The sequence below is a fragment of the Argentina anserina genome, chromosome 6, assembly GCF_933775445.1.
Source record: "Argentina anserina chromosome 6, drPotAnse1.1, whole genome shotgun sequence".
Lineage (NCBI taxonomy): Eukaryota > Viridiplantae > Streptophyta > Magnoliopsida > Rosales > Rosaceae > Argentina > Argentina anserina.
This window is the reverse complement of record NC_065877.1, coordinates 1,094,663-1,117,614: the sequence shown is the minus strand read 5'-3', so window position 1 is coordinate 1,117,614 and position 22,952 is coordinate 1,094,663. Positions and strand designations below refer to the sequence as shown.

The 22,952-nt window shown below is 39.4% G+C and overlaps 3 protein-coding genes and 1 pseudogene across 5 annotated transcripts; 2 read left to right on the top strand and 2 right to left on the bottom strand.

Annotated features, from left to right (window-relative positions):
• The first annotated feature begins 4,778 nt into the window (after positions 1-4,778).
• LOC126800460 (aspartic proteinase CDR1-like) lies at positions 4,779-5,634 on the top strand (annotated as a pseudogene).
• A 99-nt stretch (positions 5,635-5,733) lies between these two features.
• Positions 5,734-9,475, bottom strand: LOC126797900 (uncharacterized). The gene is made up of 2 exons (XM_050524660.1): positions 9,149-9,475; positions 5,734-8,265 (listed from the first exon to the last, which is right to left on the bottom strand). Exon 2 carries the CDS (start codon positions 8,173-8,175, stop codon positions 5,929-5,931), a length of 2,247 nt encoding a protein of 748 aa, XP_050380617.1. The 5' UTR covers positions 8,176-8,265; positions 9,149-9,475; the 3' UTR covers positions 5,734-5,928.
• A 958-nt stretch (positions 9,476-10,433) lies between these two features.
• Positions 10,434-15,083, top strand: LOC126797897 (myosin-binding protein 1-like). 3 transcript variants are annotated; one of them, XM_050524655.1, is made up of 5 exons: positions 10,435-10,699; positions 11,489-12,494; positions 12,618-12,899; positions 13,049-14,518; positions 14,609-15,083. In XM_050524655.1, exons 2-4 carry the CDS (start codon positions 11,612-11,614, stop codon positions 14,503-14,505), a joined length of 2,622 nt encoding a protein of 873 aa, XP_050380612.1. In that variant the 5' UTR covers positions 10,435-10,699; positions 11,489-11,611; the 3' UTR covers positions 14,506-14,518; positions 14,609-15,083. The 3 variants fall into 3 exon arrangements, with proteins under 3 accessions (XP_050380611.1, XP_050380612.1, XP_050380610.1); XM_050524654.1 differs by having other exon boundaries at positions 10,434-10,699; positions 11,489-12,899; positions 14,620-15,083; XM_050524653.1 differs by having other exon boundaries at positions 11,489-12,899.
• Positions 15,084-15,447: 364 nt separating this feature from the next.
• On the bottom strand, positions 15,448-16,784 carry LOC126797907 (ethylene-responsive transcription factor ERN1-like). Its single transcript, XM_050524667.1, has one exon. It carries the CDS (start codon positions 16,631-16,633, stop codon positions 15,728-15,730), a length of 906 nt encoding a protein of 301 aa, XP_050380624.1. The 5' UTR covers positions 16,634-16,784; the 3' UTR covers positions 15,448-15,727.
• Between the last annotated feature and the right edge of the window lie 6,168 nt (positions 16,785-22,952).

Sequence of the window (22,952 nt, the reverse complement as noted above, 5' to 3'; positions counted from 1 at the left end):
AAACTAGCCGCCAGGTCTGGAGCTGAAGCTGCAAGAAATGAAATGGTACGAATGCCCAAGGGAGAGATGGTTCGACCTATAAAGGTTTATGGGGAAAGACAACAGCATGTTATTGTGCGCTTGAACTCAGAAGATGAGACTGATGACAAGAAACCAGGTTTGGCTAAAAATGATACATTTTCTGACTACATTAACCGCACAAAAGTTAAGATCAGAGCTTCTAAGTCCAATGTGGGCATAGAGAAGGATGCCTCCAGAGAAGGTCATGCTTACAAACAAGAGAAGGATAATGATGGTAAGGACGCATTTTCAGATTTTGTCAATCGCGCTAAGATAAAGATTCAGAAGACATCAAGTATTGGTAGCTCAAGGAATATCTCCTTTCAGAACTAGGAGACTGCAGCTCTGCAACCATACAAGCTCTTGATAAATATTGGTGTGGTCTGATCCAATTGATTTCCAGTAATGTAATCTCATTCTACCTTTATGGTGTACTTGTTGTGTGAAATTATTAAATCCATCCTGCTTTATTTTTTTTCCCAAATAAATTGTACCAAGTAGTTCTTGTACTTCATGCGTCTGAAGAAGCCGCATGTATATATTCTATATATTTTTACTTTCATAACCTGGCAAAATATATCCTTTTGTTTGTCAGAACGTTGTGACACACTTTGTTGGGATTATAGTCGTATAGAGATGATCCTCGCTCTTTCATATATAAGGGTCCTTTAGTTCAAGAATGTGGAATTTTTCTTTGAAATTTGTATGCTATAGCTAGCACTTGTAGTTTTAGCCTTTGGACATAATTTATCAGCAAAGCTGAATACTAGACCCCATGGCTTTCCCATTTCTCCTTAATCCAGGGCTGAACAAGATACTTAGATATTCGAAAGACTCTCGGTTAAGAATTAAAGAGCAATATTATTAGAACAACAAACTCAGCAGTGAGGTTACTGATACGTTCAACCCCCTAACAATGGACATAAGAACTCTAAGGGAGGCTGTTGATGGTTGTTATAGAAGTGGCATTGACAGTGAGACTGACCAAGCACTTGTTTGATCCAGTTGCAGAGGCCATGTAGGAGGTCCGGTGCAACCAAATACAGACCAGCGCGTGGCCAAACATTGAGGAAGTGCTGCCTTTCTACAGGGAGACACTTGACACACTCATTAGTCTGAGTTATATATAGCTAGTTGGAATTAATCTACTCATCCTGGCTTTTGTAACTTTGTTCATGGGTAAGTAAAACTTGGCACCTTTCGATTAAGGAGGCCTAGTCCATGATATCTGAAGCATTTTCAATTTTTGGTTTCAATGTTGTAAACATGCAAAAAGCAACGTTTAATATATATAGTTAATAACAAACAAGCACATCAAGTTGGAGATCTATATATATTCCTTCCTTTCTAACAGAAAGCTGCAATTGGATTTATAATAATACCTAGAGAAGTTCTACCAAGAGAAAAGCTAATATCTACCATGTAATAGCTTTGTCGTCGGAATCCCATTAAGACATTAAAGAGAGAAAACCGGAGAATGTGATCCCATATAGCACTTCAGTTCATTTCTGCAACTTCTTAATAACTAGGACATCCTGCACTTCAGTTCATTACTCAATTTAAACAAGGGCTCTCTTGTTTTCCCACTCCAAGCAATTCTCATTATATCTTCAGTTCTCACTTAATTTCAGACTCTTATCAATGAAGAGTGTCGATAGCTCGAACACCAAGTGTGTGTGCAAGAAAATCTTTGGTATTACTTTTACTTGTCCAGCTTGTAAATTGGCACCAAGTAGTCAGGTTTGGTTGCAAGAAAAACTCACGCACAAGGCAGAGATGACTACACAAACCAAGGTTGCTGCTGAGCCAAGTAATGCCAGGGCAGATTTGAAAGCTGACGAGAAGCAAAAAGCGGCCTAAGTTAGAGGCAAAACTTACAAAAGGAGGTAGGACAACAGGCCTGCATGGTGACAATGATGCCATTTTCTGACTACATAGGTCGTGCAAAAATTAGGATCAGAGCTATTTCAAATGTTGGCATTAAGAAGAATGTTTCTGGATCAGCAGATGATGTGTATGCTAAGAAGAAAGCAAATAGCCCCAAAGATACATTTTCAGTTTATATCAATCGTGCTAAGATGAAGATCAGAAGGAACTCTTCTTTTCTATTGTTCTGCTCTCCTTTCCTTAGTTAACTCACTATAAATATCCACTTCTCCCTCCCATACATGGCTTACGCTATGTACTTCTTATCTCTTCCAAATTTCAATGACAGCTTGCTCGAAAATCATCGGTGTTTACTTGTTGCTGTTGTACTTGCAAAGCAAATCATGATCAGCACAGTTCACACCCCCAACAAAATTCATATCCTTCACTACCGAATCATGATCATGTTCACAATGCACATCATGACCACAATCAAACCAGAATAGTTGATAATTCCAAAGGAGCCAATGAAATACGTACACTTCACTCACAAGAGACAACATCATGCTTCCCAGCCACATGGTAAGCAAGGGGGTCAAAAATCAGGGCTAGATACCACTGATGATCGAATTTCTGACTACATTAGCCGAGCAAAGGTTAAAATCAGGACCATGACAATGAATGTTGGTGGTGGGAATAAGCAGAATTCCTCCAACTCCAAAGAAGATGAGCAGAATGATACAATGCATGAAGATCATACTAAAGATGCTTTTTTCAGACTATATTAAACGTGTCAAGATGAAGATCAGAAAGACGACCAGTATTTCTAGCAGAAAGAGTATCAAAGAGAGCAAGCAGGAGACGCCAGTTACTTGAACCTCAGTGAAATATGAAGAAATAATGCTGATCAATGATCATGTACTACGGTCAATATTGATCTATATGTTTAGCAAAGCTTTTAAGCTCCTCTGTTTTTTATATGTATATTTCTGTTTTGTAGTATGGTCTTCACTGCAGTTGGAGCCATCCATGTCGCTCCACCTAATTAGTTTACATTATGTTAATGTAATCCTCAGGTTTTCGACCATAGTAGAGCTCCAGAATAGGCTTGCTACACCCCGGTCACGGATGTATGTTTTTCCGAGATTAATACTCAAGGAATTAAGTTTAATTGATCGATGAAAATGGCAGACCATTTAGTTCATCATATGTTTTCAATAGAATCTGAAGGAAGTTGGAAATTATGCAAGTACTTCAACTTGCGATGAAGAGTGTCTATTAATAGAAATCTTCATCGTTGTAACGCGGGGCCGAAGCAACCATTAATGAGTTTTGAGCGCATAAAAGCTATTGACGGAACACTCGTCAGTACTCAGTAACGTCAATTACGAAAAAAAAAGAAAGAGGATTTTAGATTCGGGGCAAAAATGTTCAACCCAACTTCCGGATCCGTTGATGCAATTGGTCTGCAAATCGGAGACATTCAAATTCTCAAGTCTATTCCAGAGATGTCAATGCTATTCGATTCATTCCGATTACTTGTATACTATTCAATGGTATCTCACAACTATCTGCAAGGCCGGGCCTGAGGGGGGCAGCCAGTGCTACTGCACTGGCCAGGGCCTAAAATTTTAATTTTTTTTGTCTATTTTTTTTTTCAGTGTAAGGGCCAATTTTTTTTCTATTTGTTTTTTTTTTGTGTGGAGAATGACCCATTTGTTTTTCTTTGCACTGGGCCTTCAATTTCTCAGGGCCGGCCCTGACTGTCTGCCAATAGTACAAGGTTCATCTCGTCCTTTAATTAAAGGTTTCTTGGCTGGGGGTTTCCTATTTGTTAGAGGTTTTTATATCTATGGTTTTGCATGAGTGGGTGTACACATGACAGATTGAACTTTTGTTTATCCTCTTTGTTGGAGTTTATCAGAGATAGGAGGTCACGTTTTTGTCCCCCATTTGTTAAATAAATAAATAATTAAATTAAAAAAAGTCTAAACGAAAAAATAAAAAAGGTTAGGGCAGCAAATTTTGAAATCACTGGTACCACTGCAGTGTCCCCTATCTCAATTCTTCGAGACAAGGGGTATGAAGACCGAGTAAATTAATAAACCCGATGCAATGTATAGTATTATGCCCTAGTATTACATGATACAATCCAACAGATCGATCTTGACAAGTTAGAGACAAAGTTCGCAGTGACAGGACAACATAGGTAAGAAGAGCGAAACCCTAGCCATTCCTTTGAATTTCCACAGCTATGCACGACTCCTTACACGGTTGGCACTAAAGTTGACATTGAGGCAAAGCATGTGTCTAAGTCTGTTTCTGCTAATCAACGAGACGCCTACTACTAATTGTCTAATTCCTCAACCCTAGCTAGGAAAACAAAAGTCCTCTGGATCTTCTCCAATACTGTGTTTAAGGATTAATCTAGCGTGGAGGCATTATATAGTATAGTTTTCGTCCTGGTGAGATTTTTGGGGTTAACATCAGATGTAAGATGTATATCATATATTGATGTATATTAGAATTTTTCAAATTTTTGATGTATATATGATATGGCATAACTTAACCACACTTGGCAAGATCAGGCGTCCATGCAAACACCTAGCTGCATGCATGCATGTACGTGCTCATGCATCTCTCTCATCTTGAATTGCGACTATGTCAGATGGCAAACATGCATTCAGATCTTAGAGGAATTATGAAGACCCTCATTTAACCTTATATGTCCTCTTCTCACCGGCTCTAGTCAACTCTAGCTAACCAGCCATGGTCAGCCACTCAGCCAATGATTTTCTCCAAATATTTTGCTTCACAAGCCTCATCTTCATGGTATCGTTGCACCCACTCTGATGATTGGCACCGGGGTTTGTTCACCTCAAAACTAATGTATTTACAGTTACGGCTATGGAGATCAGTCGTTGACCCAAGGGGTGTTGGCTAAGGAGACGATTACCTTAACAACGACGACGGGCGGGGTTGTTGCCCTAAAAGATATCGTGTTTGAGTCTGGGTACAACAACACTGGAACTTTTAATCTTGACGAAATGGGACTAATTGGCCTTGGAGGAGGGCCTCTATCACTTGTTTCTCAACTAGGTCCTAAAGTCGGAGGCAAAAAGTTCTCCCACTGCTTGGTGCCATTTCATACTGCTCCGAGTATCGAAAGCAAGATGAGTTTCGGGAGTGGAAGTGAAGTATTGGGAGATGGGGTTGTGACAACAGCTTTGATCTCGAAGCAAGACAAGACTCCATTTTGTGACACTACAAGGAATTAATGCAGGAGATAGGTTTGTGCCTTTCAATTCCTCAGGTCAAGTTTTAGATGGCAACATGTTCTTGGGTTCAGGAACACCACCAACACTAGTCCCACAAGATTTCTACGACCGGTTGGCTGCAGAAGTAAAGAATCAGATTCCTGTGGCACCCGTGGTAGGTGATCCGAGTTTGGGGCCTCAGCTATGCTACCAGACTCGAACTAATCTCGAAGGGCCAATATTGACACTGCACCTTAAGGGTGGTGCTAACGTGCTGTTAACGCCAATACAGACCTTCATTCCCCCGAAAGATGGGGTTTTCTGCTTCGCAATGCAAGGTGTTACCAGTGATGGTGGCATTATCGGAAACTTCGCGCAGTCAAATTTCTTGATCGGATATGACCTTGAGAAAATGACGGTCTCATTCAAGCCAGCAGATTGCACTGAATGATGACTTACTAATTGAGCAGAATATAAAACAGTTTAGCAACTTCATTTTCAGCTGTAATCTCAAAATAATGCAAATCTTCACCTAAAGTTGAACGCTACAATCATAAATCTCACCCTTGAAATTAACTTAACAATTCTAAGGAGGATAGCAGATTATGAGATTGATACCCACAATTAAGATTCTAATAATACAGCATGCACTAGACAATCGAACTAAAAACTAGTGAACTACTTATAATCAGGAAGTAAAATTCTTTTGCACAGACGAACATACCCAGACTGCTTTACAGACCATCTATATTGGAGCTGCACATGTGGTTCTGAAGTGGCCTGTTTGGTTGCAGCGACTACAATGCACTACCCGCTTCACTCGGCCACGGTCCTCTGCTCGAACACGCTTCTTTCTTGGTCGACCTGGTGGCCTGAGTGACTTGGGAGGGTTAATTAAAACCTCAGAAAGAGCATTGCTTGCATTAGGATCTTCTCCCTCAATCCTTAACGTCTCAGCCCATAGAGATTTATCTGGAATTGGATGTATAGTCTGTGAGTATGTCTTCCGATAAGTTGCAACTGTGAAGCAGCTCTCAGTAAATCGATGGACTTGCTGCCTGCAAGATAGAAGTGCTGCAACAGCATGGGCGCATGGTAAACCATAAAGCTGCCAGCCACGACAAAGGCAGCAACGGTTTCTAATGTCCACAATATTTGTCCCTTCATGAGATATGACTTCAAACTCCGCTTCGTTAGCGCGAAGTACCTGATAGGTGCGCCCCCGCTCAAGAGCCTCAGCTACACGCCTCTCTGCAGAAGGAACAAGAATCGATGTCCACTGCATACTGGTCTCTCGCCGTTCATTGAACCAAGTCATTAGCTGTCTTCTGATGCATTCCATCATCTGAATTATTGGAAGCCCGGAGGCCTCCAATATCCAATTATTCAAAGATTCAACCACATTAGCTGTCAAATGCCCAAAACGTGTTCCCTCAAAATGAGCAGTAGCCCATAAGCGGGGTGGAATTTGTCTGATCCATATTGCAGCATCTTGAGATATCTCTTGTACCTCTAAAACTTTTGTATCAAAGTCAATTACAGTGAGAGCATGAGCAGCTTCCCACAGAAGATTAACGAGCATTGTGTTGTTAAACTCCTTACGAAAGCTATCACTCAAGTGACGCATGCAAAATCCATGGAAAGCAGTAGGAAAATTTACTTCAACCCCATCAACAATGCCCTTCTGCCTGTCTGACAAAATTGTAAGCCTAGGCATGTTTTCTGAATTAAGCTCCAGCAGATTATGCAGCTCAGAAAGAAACCACATCCAATTATCATCACTCTCCTCATCCACAACCCCAAATGCCAGTGGAAATAGAGCACCATCACCATCGAAACCAGTCGCAAGAAGCAAAGTGCCCAGATACTTACTTTTCAAATATGTTCTATCAAGCCCAAGGAGGGGCCGACAAGCATTTAAGAAACCATAAATTGATGCCTGAAATGATATGAAGAGACGCTGGAAGCAGTTATCACTTGGGTTACCATAAACTATTGCTATACTCCCTGGGTTAGTTCGTTTGACCTGTTCACAATATTCTGGAAGCAAGCGATAACCTTCTTCAAATGATCCACGCATTGCTGCCATGATGCGCTCCTTGCCTCGCCAAGCTTGCTTGTAGGATAACGTGATACCATGAACTCGGTGAATCTCCTCAAGTATTTCCTTTGGCTTGTAATTAGGGTTCTCTTTTAGCCGCTGTTCCACAGAATTTGCAACCCACTGAACAGAGGCTTGCTGATGACCAAGATGATAAATTCCTCCACATGTATGAGTCTCGTGGATGGTCCTGATTGTGAAAGTTGGAACTCCTGGGAGCTTTGCAGCATGAATACGCCATGGGCACCCCTCACTGGCACACTTGGCAGTGAAACGAGTCTTGTCAGATTTAATGGTCTGCATTTCAAAGTGTGAGGCAATAGCTGTATCCCTCAAGGCTCTGCGGCAGCTTTTGACATCAGGGAACTCTTGCCCCACTGCCAATTCATAATGAGGATTTGCAACAGGCATACGAGCCTGAAGTACAGGATTGGGGCTAAGTGCCAGCTGGGATTCCTGGATACTCATATCATGCATAGATTCTATGCCCAATTCATGATTCTGATCCATGGCCAGTTCCATATTTCCTTCAAGTTCTTGGTCATCTGAGACAGCCAGCTCATTGTTTTCAGCCAAAACCAACTCATGGTTCTGAGGAGGGAGAGACAATCCATGGTCATCCAGATCAGGTTTCCGATCCATACCTAACTCATTTTCATGTCTGTAGCTGTGACCATCATCTCCATCTTGGTCATGGTCCTGTTCTAAACCCAACTCGTGGTCATGAGGATGGTCTAAACCCAGGTCATGTCTATTATCTCCCATATCCAAGTGATGCTCATGAGCTTGTGCGGAGGCCAGATGATGGTCATGAGTGTCTCGGCTATGGTTGTGGCCCAGTATCTGCTGATTCTGCCTAAGTGCTATATTGTGATTTTGTCCAAACATCATCTCATGGAATTGATGGAATCAATCAACAAAGAAGATACACTGCCTCTAAAAACAACTACTCGTTTATATTTGAAAAGACCATCTTCTCAGCTGTATTAGAACATACCAACAAAACAAAATAACTAGTCAGTATAAGGACCAATACGCCTCAATTAACACTAAAACCCACACACCTCCATATGATAAACACATGATGATAAACAATACAGAGGTCCCAAAAAAATATGACAAACACACTAAACGATACAAACCCTTTGCAATTCTACACAATAGATCACTTCTGAATGCGGCATTCCCCTTATAAAACAACCCAGTTTACATAGGAATGTACAACCCGAGCAAAAACAATGTGATTGTAAAGAAAATAATACCAACAGGCAGAGGACAAAGAACAGTGAAAACCTATTACTACACCAACCAATATAATAATACCAGAAAAACATAAACAAAACAAGACATCATAAACAGTGTGCAGACAATCCACTTTCAGCTGTTTTCATCACATTTGCAAATCCACAACAATATAAAGCAAACAGTGATTCATCAACCTTTCTCACCACTATCATCAACATCATCTCAACCAATCTTTCAGTCCCCAAGTTACTAAAACAGTGCACCACTTCAGTAAAATGCAGATAGTTCAATTCACCATGCTCACTCAAAACAACAACAAATCGGCACGAAACAAATTTCAAAACTTTGACCAAGACATTTACTTTCAAGGCTCTTAATCTTAACCACTCTCTAAAAAACACTAATCTTCAAGCAAAACAAAGCCCCTACCCATAATTCAAATACAAAATCACAAACCCTCACACTCACACCGCATCCCATTCAACACTAAAACAGTAGAATCAAAACAACAGATCTAAACCAAACAACCAATCCAAACCCACAACAGAACTCCAAAAACCAAACAAAACCCACAAAAGCAAAAACCTTGAAACAGTGAAAGTTAACCAAGAGGGTGTACCTGCAATTCAACGAAACCCTAGCTCCAGCCCCAATTTCACATCCCACAAACTGGACCCCAAATCCACAAAAAAAAAAAAGACGAACTGGGTAATCCCCAGAACGCCGGGAATCGAAGACCCAAAGTGGCGGAGAGCAGATCGGAGGCGAAAGTCGGGACCTTTAAGAATTGGGGGAGTTGCAGAAGAAAACAGAGAAATTTGAAAAGGGAGAAGGAGGAGGGAAATTGGCGGGTAATGAAAGGATCGGTGGAAAAGGGCAAAAGAAGGAGAGAACGGAGAGAGAAGAGAAGAAGGGCAGAAGAGGCAGTGTGTTTCAGGGTTGAGAAGGGAAATACAGGTCTGAGGGCTTTGTGAGAAAAAGGGGTATTTAGGTCAAGCAATTTGGGGATTTCTGCCTTCATTTACTGTTTTAGCCCCATGTTCTTGCCTACTTTGGGTTTTTTCTCCTTCCCTAGTCCCTATCCCTATGTATATAAAAGTCCATATAAAGTTATAAACCACAACCCAAAGAAACAAAGGTCTCCTTGTACCAAAAAAAAAAAACAAAGGTCTCCCACCAAAATGAGGAATACAATCCATGCCATATGAATTCTCTTTTATTCTCATTCGATTTTTCTCCTATGTTATAAAATCCATATAATAAAAACATCGGTTTCATAGTCTTGATGGAATTATACTGCCTCGTGGGTGAGTATAGCTGATCAATTGTCTCGATATTATGTAATGGAGAGCCGAATGATCTCTGACGATCAATGTAAAATTTCTCGTGAATAAATAACACTAAGTGTTTCCGAGTAGTACTGTATGAGTCATATAGATTCCACGTGCTTGCTGATTTTGGACATGACTGCTATATGAATTGAATTATCTTGATGAAACTTCTTGTTACAAATGTACGGAAGAGCAACCTTGAATGAAAGAGAAACATGCACATCTAGAACATTATAGCTCACGGTAAAATATAATATACTCATATACAAGATCAAAGTTTCTTCCGAATATTGTACATCAATTACTCAAAATGTGAATGAAAAATAATTTCGATATATATCTTCTCAATAAAACACAAATATGTAGGTATTCTCTTTCTAAGGGACTTGGTGCTTGGTTACATAATTGAGTAAGACGAGAATGAACTGATCTTCTTGTGCTACAAAAAGAACCAAGGCCAACAAACCAACACCAAATTTACCGGGAATCTTTGCTGTATGAGATTGGCTGTCCATACTTATTTCCATGGTGGCTTTATTTAGGAGTCACTTCCCCCAAATCGTTGTCGTTTTTTCTCTTGTCAGCAGCCGACTTTTTGGCCTTTGTTGTCATTTATTTCAACTCCAACTTTTGAATTTGTTTAAATCTATAAAATGTGAAAAGACAACGTGCCTATGATGTTGTAAAGCTTCAACCTTTCGGTTGGGCTTTTGTTCTTGTTGTTGCTGTAGTTTTGATCTTCATCTCCACCAAACCTCAATTATTGTTCCATCTTCGTTTTTGTCATTAATTGTCTCAATCACTCATTCCACTCTCCCTTTTCTGGGTTACATGATCAGGTCAGTTTCTATTTTTGTCAATTCTTTTTTCTCTCAATGCAAAGTTATAATCTTTGATTAGTGTTATGTTAATTGCTGAATTGGGTTATCTCTGGTTTAGATTGAATGTGTTTTTATGGAAATTTGATCATCCCAATTTTGCAATTTGGATTCTGGTTTTCTGTTGTTTTGATTTGTTCTGATCATAATCTGGCTAACTTGATTTTGGCCCATGTTGAAGAATCTCTGTCTTTAGTGATCCTGTGTTGGCAATTTGGAAGATGGGTTTTCTCTCAGTTTTGTTGTTTGATTTATTGTTTAGCTACTTTGTCAGGGTTTATGGTTTACATGTGTGTGGTAACCTATGGCGTTGACTCTAAGGTGTTCTCGGGTTGATCAGATATTGTTTTGATGTAATTGTTAAGCGGTTCATTTGATAAGGGTTCTCTGAGAAATGGGGTTGTATATCTCTTAAAATTCATTCTTTTTGAGCTTCTAGTACAATGTGTAGATCAAGTTTGATCACGGATGTTGATTGATTTTGTAAAAACCTGGTAATGTAACTTCTCTGTTCTGTTTTTTGGCTGAGATGTTCTTATTCAGGAGTTTAGATTGTTTTGTGGTCTTCTTTCTATCGAGTTCAGAATTGTTTCGAATTCAATTTGTCATATGATTAATAATTCTGTATATTTGATTTCACTTTGTTTGAGTTGTTCTTTTATTTCCACAATGTTGTTATCTCGTGATAATACACAACCCTCACATGTATGATTAGATTCTAACTATCAAAAAATTTGGATGATTTACCAGGTTCTGTCGCATATAGGGTTTAACATAGTCGGGGTAGATTCTCCCACTGTTCCTCATAAAAAGAACTAGCTGCTTGTGTTCAAGAATATTTTCTCCCTTTGGCGTTACTAAGGTCTCTGGCACATGGCTGCCTCGGGGACTATGTCTGCGAATTCACGCAAAGTTCCATGGGGTCAGGCATTGGTGTCAGCTAGTCTTGAGTGGTTACTGATTTTTATGCTGGTTATTGATGCCATATACTCATATGTAATCACAAAGTTTGCTCGTTTCTGGGGGTTGCAAACACCATGCCTCCTGTGCTCCAGGCTTGATCATGTCTTTGGCAATGAAAAACCAGGTTATTATCGGGACTTAATCTGTGGCAGCCATAAGTCAGAGATTTCATCCTTAGTTCTTTGCCGAGCTCACAACAAGCTTGTAGATGTTAATGGAATGTGTGAAAGTTGCCTATTCTCCTTTGCCACCATTAATAGATCCAATGCTGAGACGTACAGACTATTGGTGGGTAAGTTGGGGGAAGGTCCTGATTCTAAGGCTGATCATGAAATTGAAGACCCAGCACTTGGTGGTCGATATGTTTGCTTTTCCAGCACAGCTCATTGTTCTTGTTGCAGTGAGCAGCAAATTTCTCAGGGGTATACTCATAAGTTGATTCACACTAAATTGTGTGGGTCTGAGGCTGAACTTGAGCCCCTATCTGGTGCTATCAGACAAAACCATGAAGAACTGAGAAAGGCACAAGATAAATCATCTAGGTCAGTGAGAGCTACTCATTTGAGAGATAGTGGGGTTCACCCTTTATCTCATGTTGAATACACACAGCTGAAGGGTTCTTCTGACACTGATTCAGAAGTTCATTTTTCTGATGTGGAAGATGCAAGTGCTTCAATTCACGTAAAGGGAAAAGGTGTTGAACCTCGTACTAGTACTCCACTTCTGATAGATCCAGTGTCCAAGACTTTCGTTTCGGCCTCAGAGACGAAATTAGATAATATGGAGTCCTATGGTAATACATCTGCTCATGTGAGAGATAGTAGGCGTCATGATTTATCTCATGTAGGATACACAGAGCTTAAGGTTACTTCTGATACTGAATCAGAGGTTCATTTCTCTGATGATGATTATGCAGGTTCTCTGACTCATGAAATGGATGGTTCCACTGAAGTTTCGTCTGCTCAAACTGTTGAACCTCGTGGTAATACTCCAGTGCTGACAGATCCACCAGTTGTGACCAAGCCTTCACTCTTGGTACCACAAGCTCACATAGATCACAAAGGGTCCCAAGGTAGTATATCTGTAACATCTCCGGTGTCTAATGGTGATTTCAATGCATTATCTGAACCAGTTCTTGAGGTTGCCTCTGTATCATCAAAGGCAATGGATGCCCCGATTGAAGCATCAAAGAGAAGCTGTGAGTGCAAACCTGTTTCATCGTTTTCATATTTTCCTACATCATTAGATTTTGACCTCTTCTCTTTTAACAGTTTATTTCTCTTTCTGTATGAATTTTATGCACAAAGCACCTATATTGACAGTCTTCACTGTTGTCTCTGGTTGCAGTAGATGCTACTGGTACTCGTGAAATTGTTCAAGCAGACATGGTAGAATCTGGGGAATTACACAAGGAAGGAGTCTGGCCACTTAAAACATCTGAAGCAGGTTTAGATACACACCCAGTTTCAAGCAACACTGATCAGCAAGTGGTGAATGTTTTAGATCTCGGTGATGCTTATACGATCGTTGTTGGTAGTAAAGGAAAACAATTGTCTGGTGTACTTGCGGAACAATGGATTGGAAAGGACTCTTCAAGAGTTACTGAAGATTTGAAGCTCCTGTTGTCACAGTTGTCTGCCAATCGTGGGATTGAGCAATCGACAAATGAAACTATGAGTCCAAAAGTGTCTGTAATTAGTGGTGATTCGAAAACTAGTGGGATGCATGTACTTCAACGGAGGATCTCACTTGAAAGAAACGAGTCTGGATTGTCTGTTGATGGGAGCACTGTCAGTGAAATTGAGGGTGAGAGTATGGTTGATCGATTAAAGCGACAGGTTGAGTATGACAAGAAAATTCTGAGTTCTTTGTACAAGGAGTTGGAGGAAGAGAGAAACGCTTCTGCAATTGCTTCAGATCAAGCAATGGCCATGATTACAAGGCTGCAAGAGGAGAAGGCGGCACTTCATATGGAAGCACTCCAGTCCCTAAGAATGATGGAAGAACAAGCTGAATATGATAATGAAGCACTGAGTAAGATAGATGACCTTCTTGCTGAGAAGGAGAAAGAAGTCCAAGATCTAGAAGCAGAACTAGAATTTTACAGGATTAAGTTTCCAAATGAATCAATGCTAGAGTGTCTGGGAGAGATAACTTCTGATATGCAGGCAAGGGATATTGTGGTTGATCATTCAGTATGTAGCAGCGTTTCAGAGAGTCATAAAAATATGGATGCTGGAAAGCCTTGCACAGACAGTAAAGGTGAAGGAGTGGGTATGCTTCTTAGTAATGAAAAAACTGGTAGCTTGAACAACTCACTCAAGGATTTTGAAGTAGAGAAGAAACAGATCTTGCAATGCTTGGAGAAATTGGAGAAGGCACTTTCTTTGTTCTCTAGTAATGGGTTAAGGATGGATTCATCTAAAGGAAATTGTTCTGAAAATGAAGGAGATGGAGCTGGCCATTCACAGAGTTCTGAACTGGGCTCTCAAGAAAGTGCAAAGAAAGAAGAAAAAGATATGTCCAATCAACAGGAAGTGCCTGCACCGTCAGGACATAGTTCACCCCACGGGAATCCCCAGCTCTGTCAAACGACTGATTTAGCATCTTTAGGGGTCCTGGCTTCCAATCTGAATAAGAGATTGAAGGCACTTGAGGCAGTCCTAGAATTTCTTGAACAAGCAATTAGCTCTCTCAAATATGGGGGAGAAGGACTTAAGTTCATTCAGGAGATATCTTCTCATCTTGAGGAACTACGGAAGATTGGGATTAGTAAAAGATCAGACTTCAGCTCGAGTACATAAAATCGTCACAAATGTAAGTTTTTTAATCAGCATTAAACTCTTGCCTGCATATGTGTATCCTATACTTTCATCATATAAAGATTTCTCCCATCCTTGATGTCAGATGCATAACAGAAGGCATACGGGTGGTTATAAACCAAAGTCAGAAGCATGCATCAAAATGTGTATCCAAAGTGTACAGCAGCACTAGCCTTTATTTTCTCTCAACACAAAGAACATGGTAGGATTTGACAGTATACTAGAGTTTTGGTCATTTTTCTCTCTTCCTAGCGTTTTTATCTTCTGGGGCTTGACATATTTTGGTAATCTTTTTGGGGGTTTCATTTATTTTTCTCATTTTTGATTTTTTTGGCATTTTTGGCTTTGTGGAGTGGATGAGTGATTGCATTGTATAACATTAACCGGTATGATAATTGTGTGACAGCTTTGGTGAGCAATAAGAAGATCAATATCATTTTGTTCAATCTGAGAATGAATTTATTTGGTTCAGCTCAGCGTTTGTGTAAATTTTGACTAATCATTCTCTTTGTAAACTTTAGTTTTGGCTTATCAAGTTATCATAGTTTCATGTGGTACAAGGAGCATGATATGAAAGTACATGTTATGTTCTTGTCATACCTCGGGCATCTTTATAGATTACACTAGTGGATGTGACGATGATTGATCAATTATGTTACTTTCTCATTAGTAGTGAAGTAACAGTTACGTTGTAAATTTTACTTGAGAAAACACTTTTCATGTTCTTCATGATACAAACTTGGTCCAAAGTTTGACATCTCCATTTGGTACGATCGATTGTTCTCTCTAAATCCACATTTCTCCGATTATAAATATAATCTGTCGTCAATAGTGTCTTTCTAAGAGAGATGCAAGATGGTCCAACCAATGGAGCAGAGGGTATATACAGATCAACATTACATAGAGTGGTAGTTCAGTAACTTCAGAAACATCCATTAGGTAACTTCAAGTATGTTTTTTTTTTCAGAACATCGATCTTAATCAGCGAATAAGTTATACAAATATAATAGTACTCAATCTCCATCCATCTGTAACTTATAATTCTCTTTCTGTTATTGTTATCCGGTCTAAATCATAAACTCTTTTTTCTCAAGAGTTTGAAGTGAATGGGAAAAAGAGAAGACAAAATTAAAGTGATCAGAATCAACGAAAGAAAGGAAATATGAAGATTAATGTCGATAATAGCATGCATGGAACAGTAGGATCACAAAGCACAGAATGGTTGAAGATCCCAAAGAGCTTCATTCGCATCATGAACTGTGTCCATATACTCTTGAACACCATTCATAGCATACAATGAAGCTGATATCTGTCTTTCGACTTTCATCCTTTCGAATTCTAACAACTCATCCGAATCACCACCTTCATCAGCTGAAGTTAAACCAGTCGACAAAGCAGCTTCATTTTTTGGTGTCACAAACATTTGTTGAGCGAATGAGAATCCATCAACCCAAGAAACATCGGATTGATAAGAGGAAGAAGAAGTAGTATTACTAGTACTCAACTGATCAAAAGGGTGCTGATTGCAGTGACTCAAGTCTGGTTTGTATACATCATCAGAAAATTTAAGATGAGACGACTCTTGATTCGATACCTCACTAGAAAGACAACTCTTGCTGGTGGAAGTAGCAGTACTAGTACTAGGGCTACTAGTACTTTTAGCTGTGGGGGGATGAGAGGCAGTACTAGAAGTAGCACTACTGGTCATTTGGATTTCTTGTTTACAACCGGATCCTGATTTCCTGGTGTTGAGAAGGTTTTGGATTCGAGAAGCAAGAGGGGAGTCCAAAGACACGTTTGTGATGAAGTTGGTTCGAGTGTTGTTCCCTCGAAGAAGGCAAGCAGCTTCATCATAAGCTCGAGCAGCCTCTTCAGCAGTTTCAAATGTGCCAAGCCACATTCTTATCTGTTGTGTTGTATCTTTGATCTCAGCTACCCATCTCCCCGAAGGTCTTTGTCTCACCCCAACAAACTTGTTAATTTCGTTGCTTCTATTTCTACCTCCCTTCAACTTATTACCTTTCCTGCTTATTGGAATGCCTGAAGCCCTATGTGCTTGAGCCGCTGCTGGAAATGAAATCTGCTTCTGCTGCTCGAACTGAAACTCCATAACTATTGGAAGTTCAATACTTGAGGAAGAAGGTATTGAGATAAACGAAGGAAGCTACTAGCTAGTGAGGAAGCTAGGAATGGAAGGGATTGTACTTGAAAAAATGAACTGCAAACAAGTTTGTATTAATCAGCTTAGCTTGGCCTGACCGGTTGTGGAGACTGGAGGGCTCGTCTGCATCTCCTTGTTTTGGTTGACGAGGAATTATATATTGCAAGGTTTTCTGAGTTTTCTAGACGCAAGTGTTGTTCTTTTCTGTTTGTTCCTTTCCTATCTTATATAAATATTAATGCAGCAAAATTTTCTAGCAGAAGAGAGCTAGTTTCTTTCATCATCCTATGACCTTAAACGGGTTCAGCAAATTACCAATTCGTCATACGTTGCTATGAGTTCTTCATCACTGGGGAGGGACATTAAGGGCATCATGACATAGGGCCTGTTTGGCCTTGAGGTGATTTTTCTAAAATCTGCGTTTGTAGATTTAATTAGTAGCTGTTTCTAAAAATTTCATTTTGCCGTTTTCATAATCCACTTAAATGTTGCATTGAAGTTTGTAGATTTAGAATAAACTGATTCACCAAACAACTTAGTTAAATTATTTGAGAATTTAAGCTCATAATCTATGCAAAGTTCGGGCCAAACTCAACTCAGCCATCGTAAACTATGGAGGTGATCATTCTTTTTTTTTGGCTCTGTAGGGCCGTGGTAGGTGGTTGTCCGCTTCCTCTCCGGCCAAGTCAAGCCCTTGACAAAACCCTAGTGAAGGCACGAATGGCTGCCACTTGGAGGCACCAAAGTGATCGTCAAGTTTGAAGTAGACAAGTCCTGATGGTCATGGACAAAGAGAGGAGATAGAATGCACCAATATTATATGGGGTTTGCTCCTACTTGCATCACCAGACAAGGCTGGTTGTTTTAATTTGCAGATTCTTTCGTGTTGGGATTTTCTATTGCTATGAGGCTATGAGGCTATGATGATGGTGCATGATCGTCATCATGTCCTTTAGGAGATTCATTTAGTTATTTGTAACTTCTTTAGAGTTCATCTTGTTGGCTCTTACGTACCATTCGTTTCATGCTTAAAATATCTAGGCTGGATATATACTAACCAAGACAATGGTGTTACAGTTTAATTTCCTGCAACATCAAAACTCTCATACATAGTTACATATATAAAAGCCTGGTTTCGATGACATCTAAGCTAAATATAAGCTCAAATCAACTTAATATAGGTAAACTTTTCACTACGTACAACAGGAAATGATACCAGCAACAACCCCAAAGTTAAAAAAAAGAATTGATCCAGAATGATGATCTTCATGATGTACTCAACAGACACGAACATTGCTGCACCATCCAGTTGGATTAGCAATCGCATCCTCGTGAGCATGACCACTATTTGCGAGAACTATTAGAAGTCGATCGGATGTACGTATAGGAGAGTCGATAAATTCCATGCTATACACACATCGACTTTTAGAAGGAGATCGATCAGTGCTGAAGATATTTGGCCATTATGTACTTTTAGTATATATTCTAATTAATTCTCTTTGTACAATTGAGCAATTTGTTGTCATTAGTGCCCAACTGCATTATCTTAAATTTCTAATCAGGAACATCATAAATTGTTCTGATTAGGCCCCCTAGCCTCTTCAAGTTTTGTTGATGTACACAGTAACCTCTTCAGAGGAAAAGATAGGCCAATTAAGGTGCCAACAACCATATACGTGAGGCAGCTAGCAGACTACTTATTCTTGGTTCACAGTTCACTATACAATTGGTATGTTAGATCAGAAATGCAGGAGTTTGAATGGTTCCGTCATGATTACTTACTTCTGATAGAAATTGTTAGACCGTGTGAATAATTTGTATATTCAAATGTATGTAATATTCAATCAAGCCTCTCTAGTAAGTAACTCTAGTGACCGCTTTACCTATATCGGATCAGTAAGAAATTAACTCTGTGACTGCAGTTGCATGTAAAATTTTGGTTGTACTTCTAGCAAAATCTAGTTCAAACATTTTTTACGTACAAGTCTATTAACCAAGTATTACTTTTTACCTCTGTAACTGACCACATGTGACTATTGTAAATATTCCTGGATCTTTTACCTTTTGCCCAACAAATTTCTTGAGATTCTTATTAGCACATGTAGAATATTTATGGTTTCCTACAACATCTCATATTCAATTCAAGCCGAAGACAATGACCCCCTTTCACTGGATAGCTAGCACAAGCTAGCTAGGCCCGGTATCCTTCTATATATCCTGCATGTATTTTGGGAGCTGCTAGGTCCGGTGCATATATGAAAGTCATAAGCTGCTAGGTGCTAGCTAGCTCCAATGTCAAACTTGCAGCTACATGGTGCCCTCTTTTAGAAAGAAAGGGTCAAAGTGACAAACGATGTATGTGAAAACCTCGCGCAGCAGATTGCTGGAACAAAAGCGTGCAGCAATCGGAGCATGAAGTTTTGGGAGCGAGGGCAATAGACTTGGTCTTGTATCGCTTTACTGATCTATGTACAGTCTTCTAATTAACGTTTACTTTTGATGCCAAATCTGTGAACGTTCTAAGCCGAAACTAAAAGCCAGCTAGTCAGTCAACCCACGAACCCAAACCACGGTTAATTGACTTTGTCAAATGGGATATATATATTCCAAGCCTTTGGAGTTGGAATAATAGGAAAGTATAGAAATTTAGGGTCCGAGAAATAGATTGATCGAGCTACTTTGCCTATTGAAACTGCGGTTCAGCTTAATTATGCTTGCACCGGCCAGTTCATGCCTATGACATTGTTCGTGTTACTTGAAAATGGAGGAAGGTCTACAGACTAGAGTGCGTAAAGGTTTAGAAAATTGAATTTCTGAGAACTTTCTCCCATGCAACTTCACTAATGATTCGTTCCTTTAGTTTCTCTGCGAAATTCATTTCTTATTAAAGACTTGAAGAGGACCGAACTGAGAATTGTTTCGCAATTAATTGAATCATATGAGTGTTTCTATCACACAACAAAGACCTAAAGAATTAATGACTGATTTTGATATTTAAATTACGTGTCAAAATGCATGCGGACGTGCCCTCTTGGACTTGTTATTAAGATTATGGTGTAACACCACTAATTCTAGATCAACTCCTATACTCTAATAAACTTAGTGAATTTCTTGGTAGTTTAATGAGTTCCTTGCTTATATTAGACTTTGGAGTCTAACTATACTATATTGCATGACAGAGGAGCATTGTGTATAGTATTATGTACTTCAAAATTAATAAAGAAATGTTCTTAAGCTTCAGTCAAGCTTTATTATGCCCCCCTACCATTTCTTGAGCTCTTTAGTCCAAAAAAATTAATGAGGAAATCTTTTCAGTTTGACCCCCAAAAATATTAATCTTGGAATTGAATACAGATGCATGTTACATGAAGTTCGAGCATGTTTGACACCATGACACAATCGACCAATTGAAGTTTGAGTATATAATATAAAGTATATCAATGGACTTATTCAAGCTAAGGAACCCTCGTCTTTGATTTAGACTCTCCCTCTCTAATTCAAACTTCTAAACGCGGCTCTGAGTCAACCAATCGGATACGTACACTATTCCATAAACTATTAAGCATGATCTGCAACTATATAATCACATCAATGTCCTTCCATTAATGCCATCTTCGATTATTCTCACACATATATTTTCCGTTCTTGACAAAACAATCATAAACACAAACATATTTACTTTCATTTCAATCCTGCTCGATCAAATGGGGTTTGTTCAGAACAAGCAGTACTATACAGTTGCTTTAGTTTTCATAGTCTTATGTGTATCGGGTTTCCAAGATGTTCTGGCCGTGAGGCCATTGGAAGGAGATCACTGGATGAAGAACAATGACTCACGACTTTATTTCCAGTCGCTGAAAGGCAAAGTTCCCGCCAAGGAAGGCAATCCATGCACGAATTTACCTAAACACGGCAACGGCCGCTGCACAATGGAAATGGACGCTGCAGGAGGCGCCGAAGTAGCTCATGCACTGGTCGGTTATGACGCCTTTCCCGGCGTTGTTGTTAGTTTCGGGGCAGCAACTTCTGTTTCCGATGACAGTAAAAAGCAAGTCTAGGCCAACGTACCCAGTTAATTAACTAAGTTCTTGTTGATCGATCTTCTGATGCCCGGTTATGATTGTTAACATCAAGCTAGATAGGTGTGTGTTTACGTTAGCTGAATTCAGCTATAAATGAAGAATCTCAATTGTGGTTCTTCAGTTAATTTGCGCGTATTTGTTTATTCTTTAGCTTTGGGAGTAATTCACCTTGTAGATCGAAGCTCAATATAGCATTTGCATGCATGTGTTTATGAAACCGACGAAAAAGTTAATCGATCTTATGTTGACTAGTAATTGGTCTGAATGTAACTTAGTTTATTCATATACAGAATTTACATGTCTTTTGATTTTCAATGCTTCCTGGGATTTAACTCATTTCCTTGAGAGATTTGAGTTTAGAATTTAGTTGGCTAGATTAAGATATGCTCATAATCAATCTTCTTTAATCTTCTTCTCAGCCATATAAAAGAGCTAGAAAATTCTAATTGATTTACATGCGACTACTTCAATGTGGATTTCGTGGTTACTGAACTCGATTTTTTGTATGGGGTACATAACCCGGTAAACAGCTCATATACTATAACTACCTCCTTCGTGAGTCTAAATAACAACCTCTCATACAAAAGGGAGACTACGTCACTATACCATAACTTTTTCTCTTTTATTGAGAAAGGAGACCATAATTAATTAATTATCCATCAAGACCTTAAAATTTCCCAATGAAGTTAACTCCTAGTCTCCTACCAAGATCTACGTACGGTTCTTAGAGGATTCTGTAGTAAAGTATTCAATCCCTAGTGCCAGAGATAAATATGGTCAAAATGAATCATGAAATAAGGATTAGTCCTCTGAAATCTTTCAGTAAAATAAGTTAGGAAGAGAATTTGGTATTTTGGGCATGCGGACACGATTTCAAGTTTATGTGGGATTAGTGCCTTAGTGGTAGGGCTGTCAATTTCGACATGATCTGATAACACGACTTGAAACCCGCACGAAATAAAACGGGTTGAACCCGCACGATTAAAAAACAGGTCAGCCGCGGGTCAACCCGTCATGACCCATTTAATAAACGGCTCAACGACGGGTTAACCCGCTAACACGAAATGAACCCGCATGACACGTTTAATAAAAAAGTCGAACTAAATTTTATATAAAATGCGCGTACACAAGCTATTTAAAATGTTAATATTATATGTATATAAAGATTTAGTAAGTTTTTTCTCATTGTGAACTAGAATTTTGGAAAAAACAATGAATTGTTTTATTTGATTATTGTTTTAGTTAGTTATCTTATCTAAAACGACAAATATATTTATTAAATGGGTTAAACGGGTAACCCGTTTAATAAATGAGTTGAGTTGAGTTTAAATTTTTGACACGATTATTAAATGTGTTGGGTCTTGGTTTACATTTAATAACACGCGAGACACCTTGACCCGACACGAACCCAACCCGACACGACCCATTGACAGCCCTACTTAGTGGTGCAAGTGTTCAAATCAAATCTTGCTGCCCAAGCTATGTTCATTTGGTTTTCAATTTGTCTTTTCTAAGTTCCAATAGAAAATCTTTTTCTTCAGAAAAAAAAAATTCAGAATTGGGCTGCTGTTCCATGAATATTGGGCCTGGTGTTCCCTTCTTGAGTTCTTTCCTTTGATCCATGGAATTTCTTTCCTTGAGAATTTCTTCTAATTCCAACCAAAGTCCAAAACAGAAAGGAAAATGACAACGAAGACTCTTTGCCTCATGCCGGAATGTGGGATTGAAATCCTCTGCATTGATGAGTTAGTTATGCATCCGAATGAATAAGATCAGACTCATCAGAGATCAGAGACCAGAGATGCCTCATTTTCAGAGTAGAAGGCACCCCTCTTTTATTAGTTAACTTCTATTCTAAAACAATTACTGTCACTACTTTGGTTTCAAATTTATGAATGAATGATTGATTGAATCCAACTTAGGTTTGCAGTGAGCAAAATTAAATGAGTGCCTTATTAAGGTTCTGCAGCCCTGCCCTTCTGCCCGGCCCTAGCGCAGCTCAGACGACCCGATCAGTTCAGTAACTACTAGTACCTTAACGTGCTGTCTCTCCCTGCTTCCCTGCCTCCTCTATCGACTTCTGCTTTTATTTCTGCTTCTGCTTCTGGCATGTGGTAAAAAAAGTCCCACTACAAAGTCAGAGATGAATGATGATCCTTGACTATTAAATCAACGTTTTGCAGCAG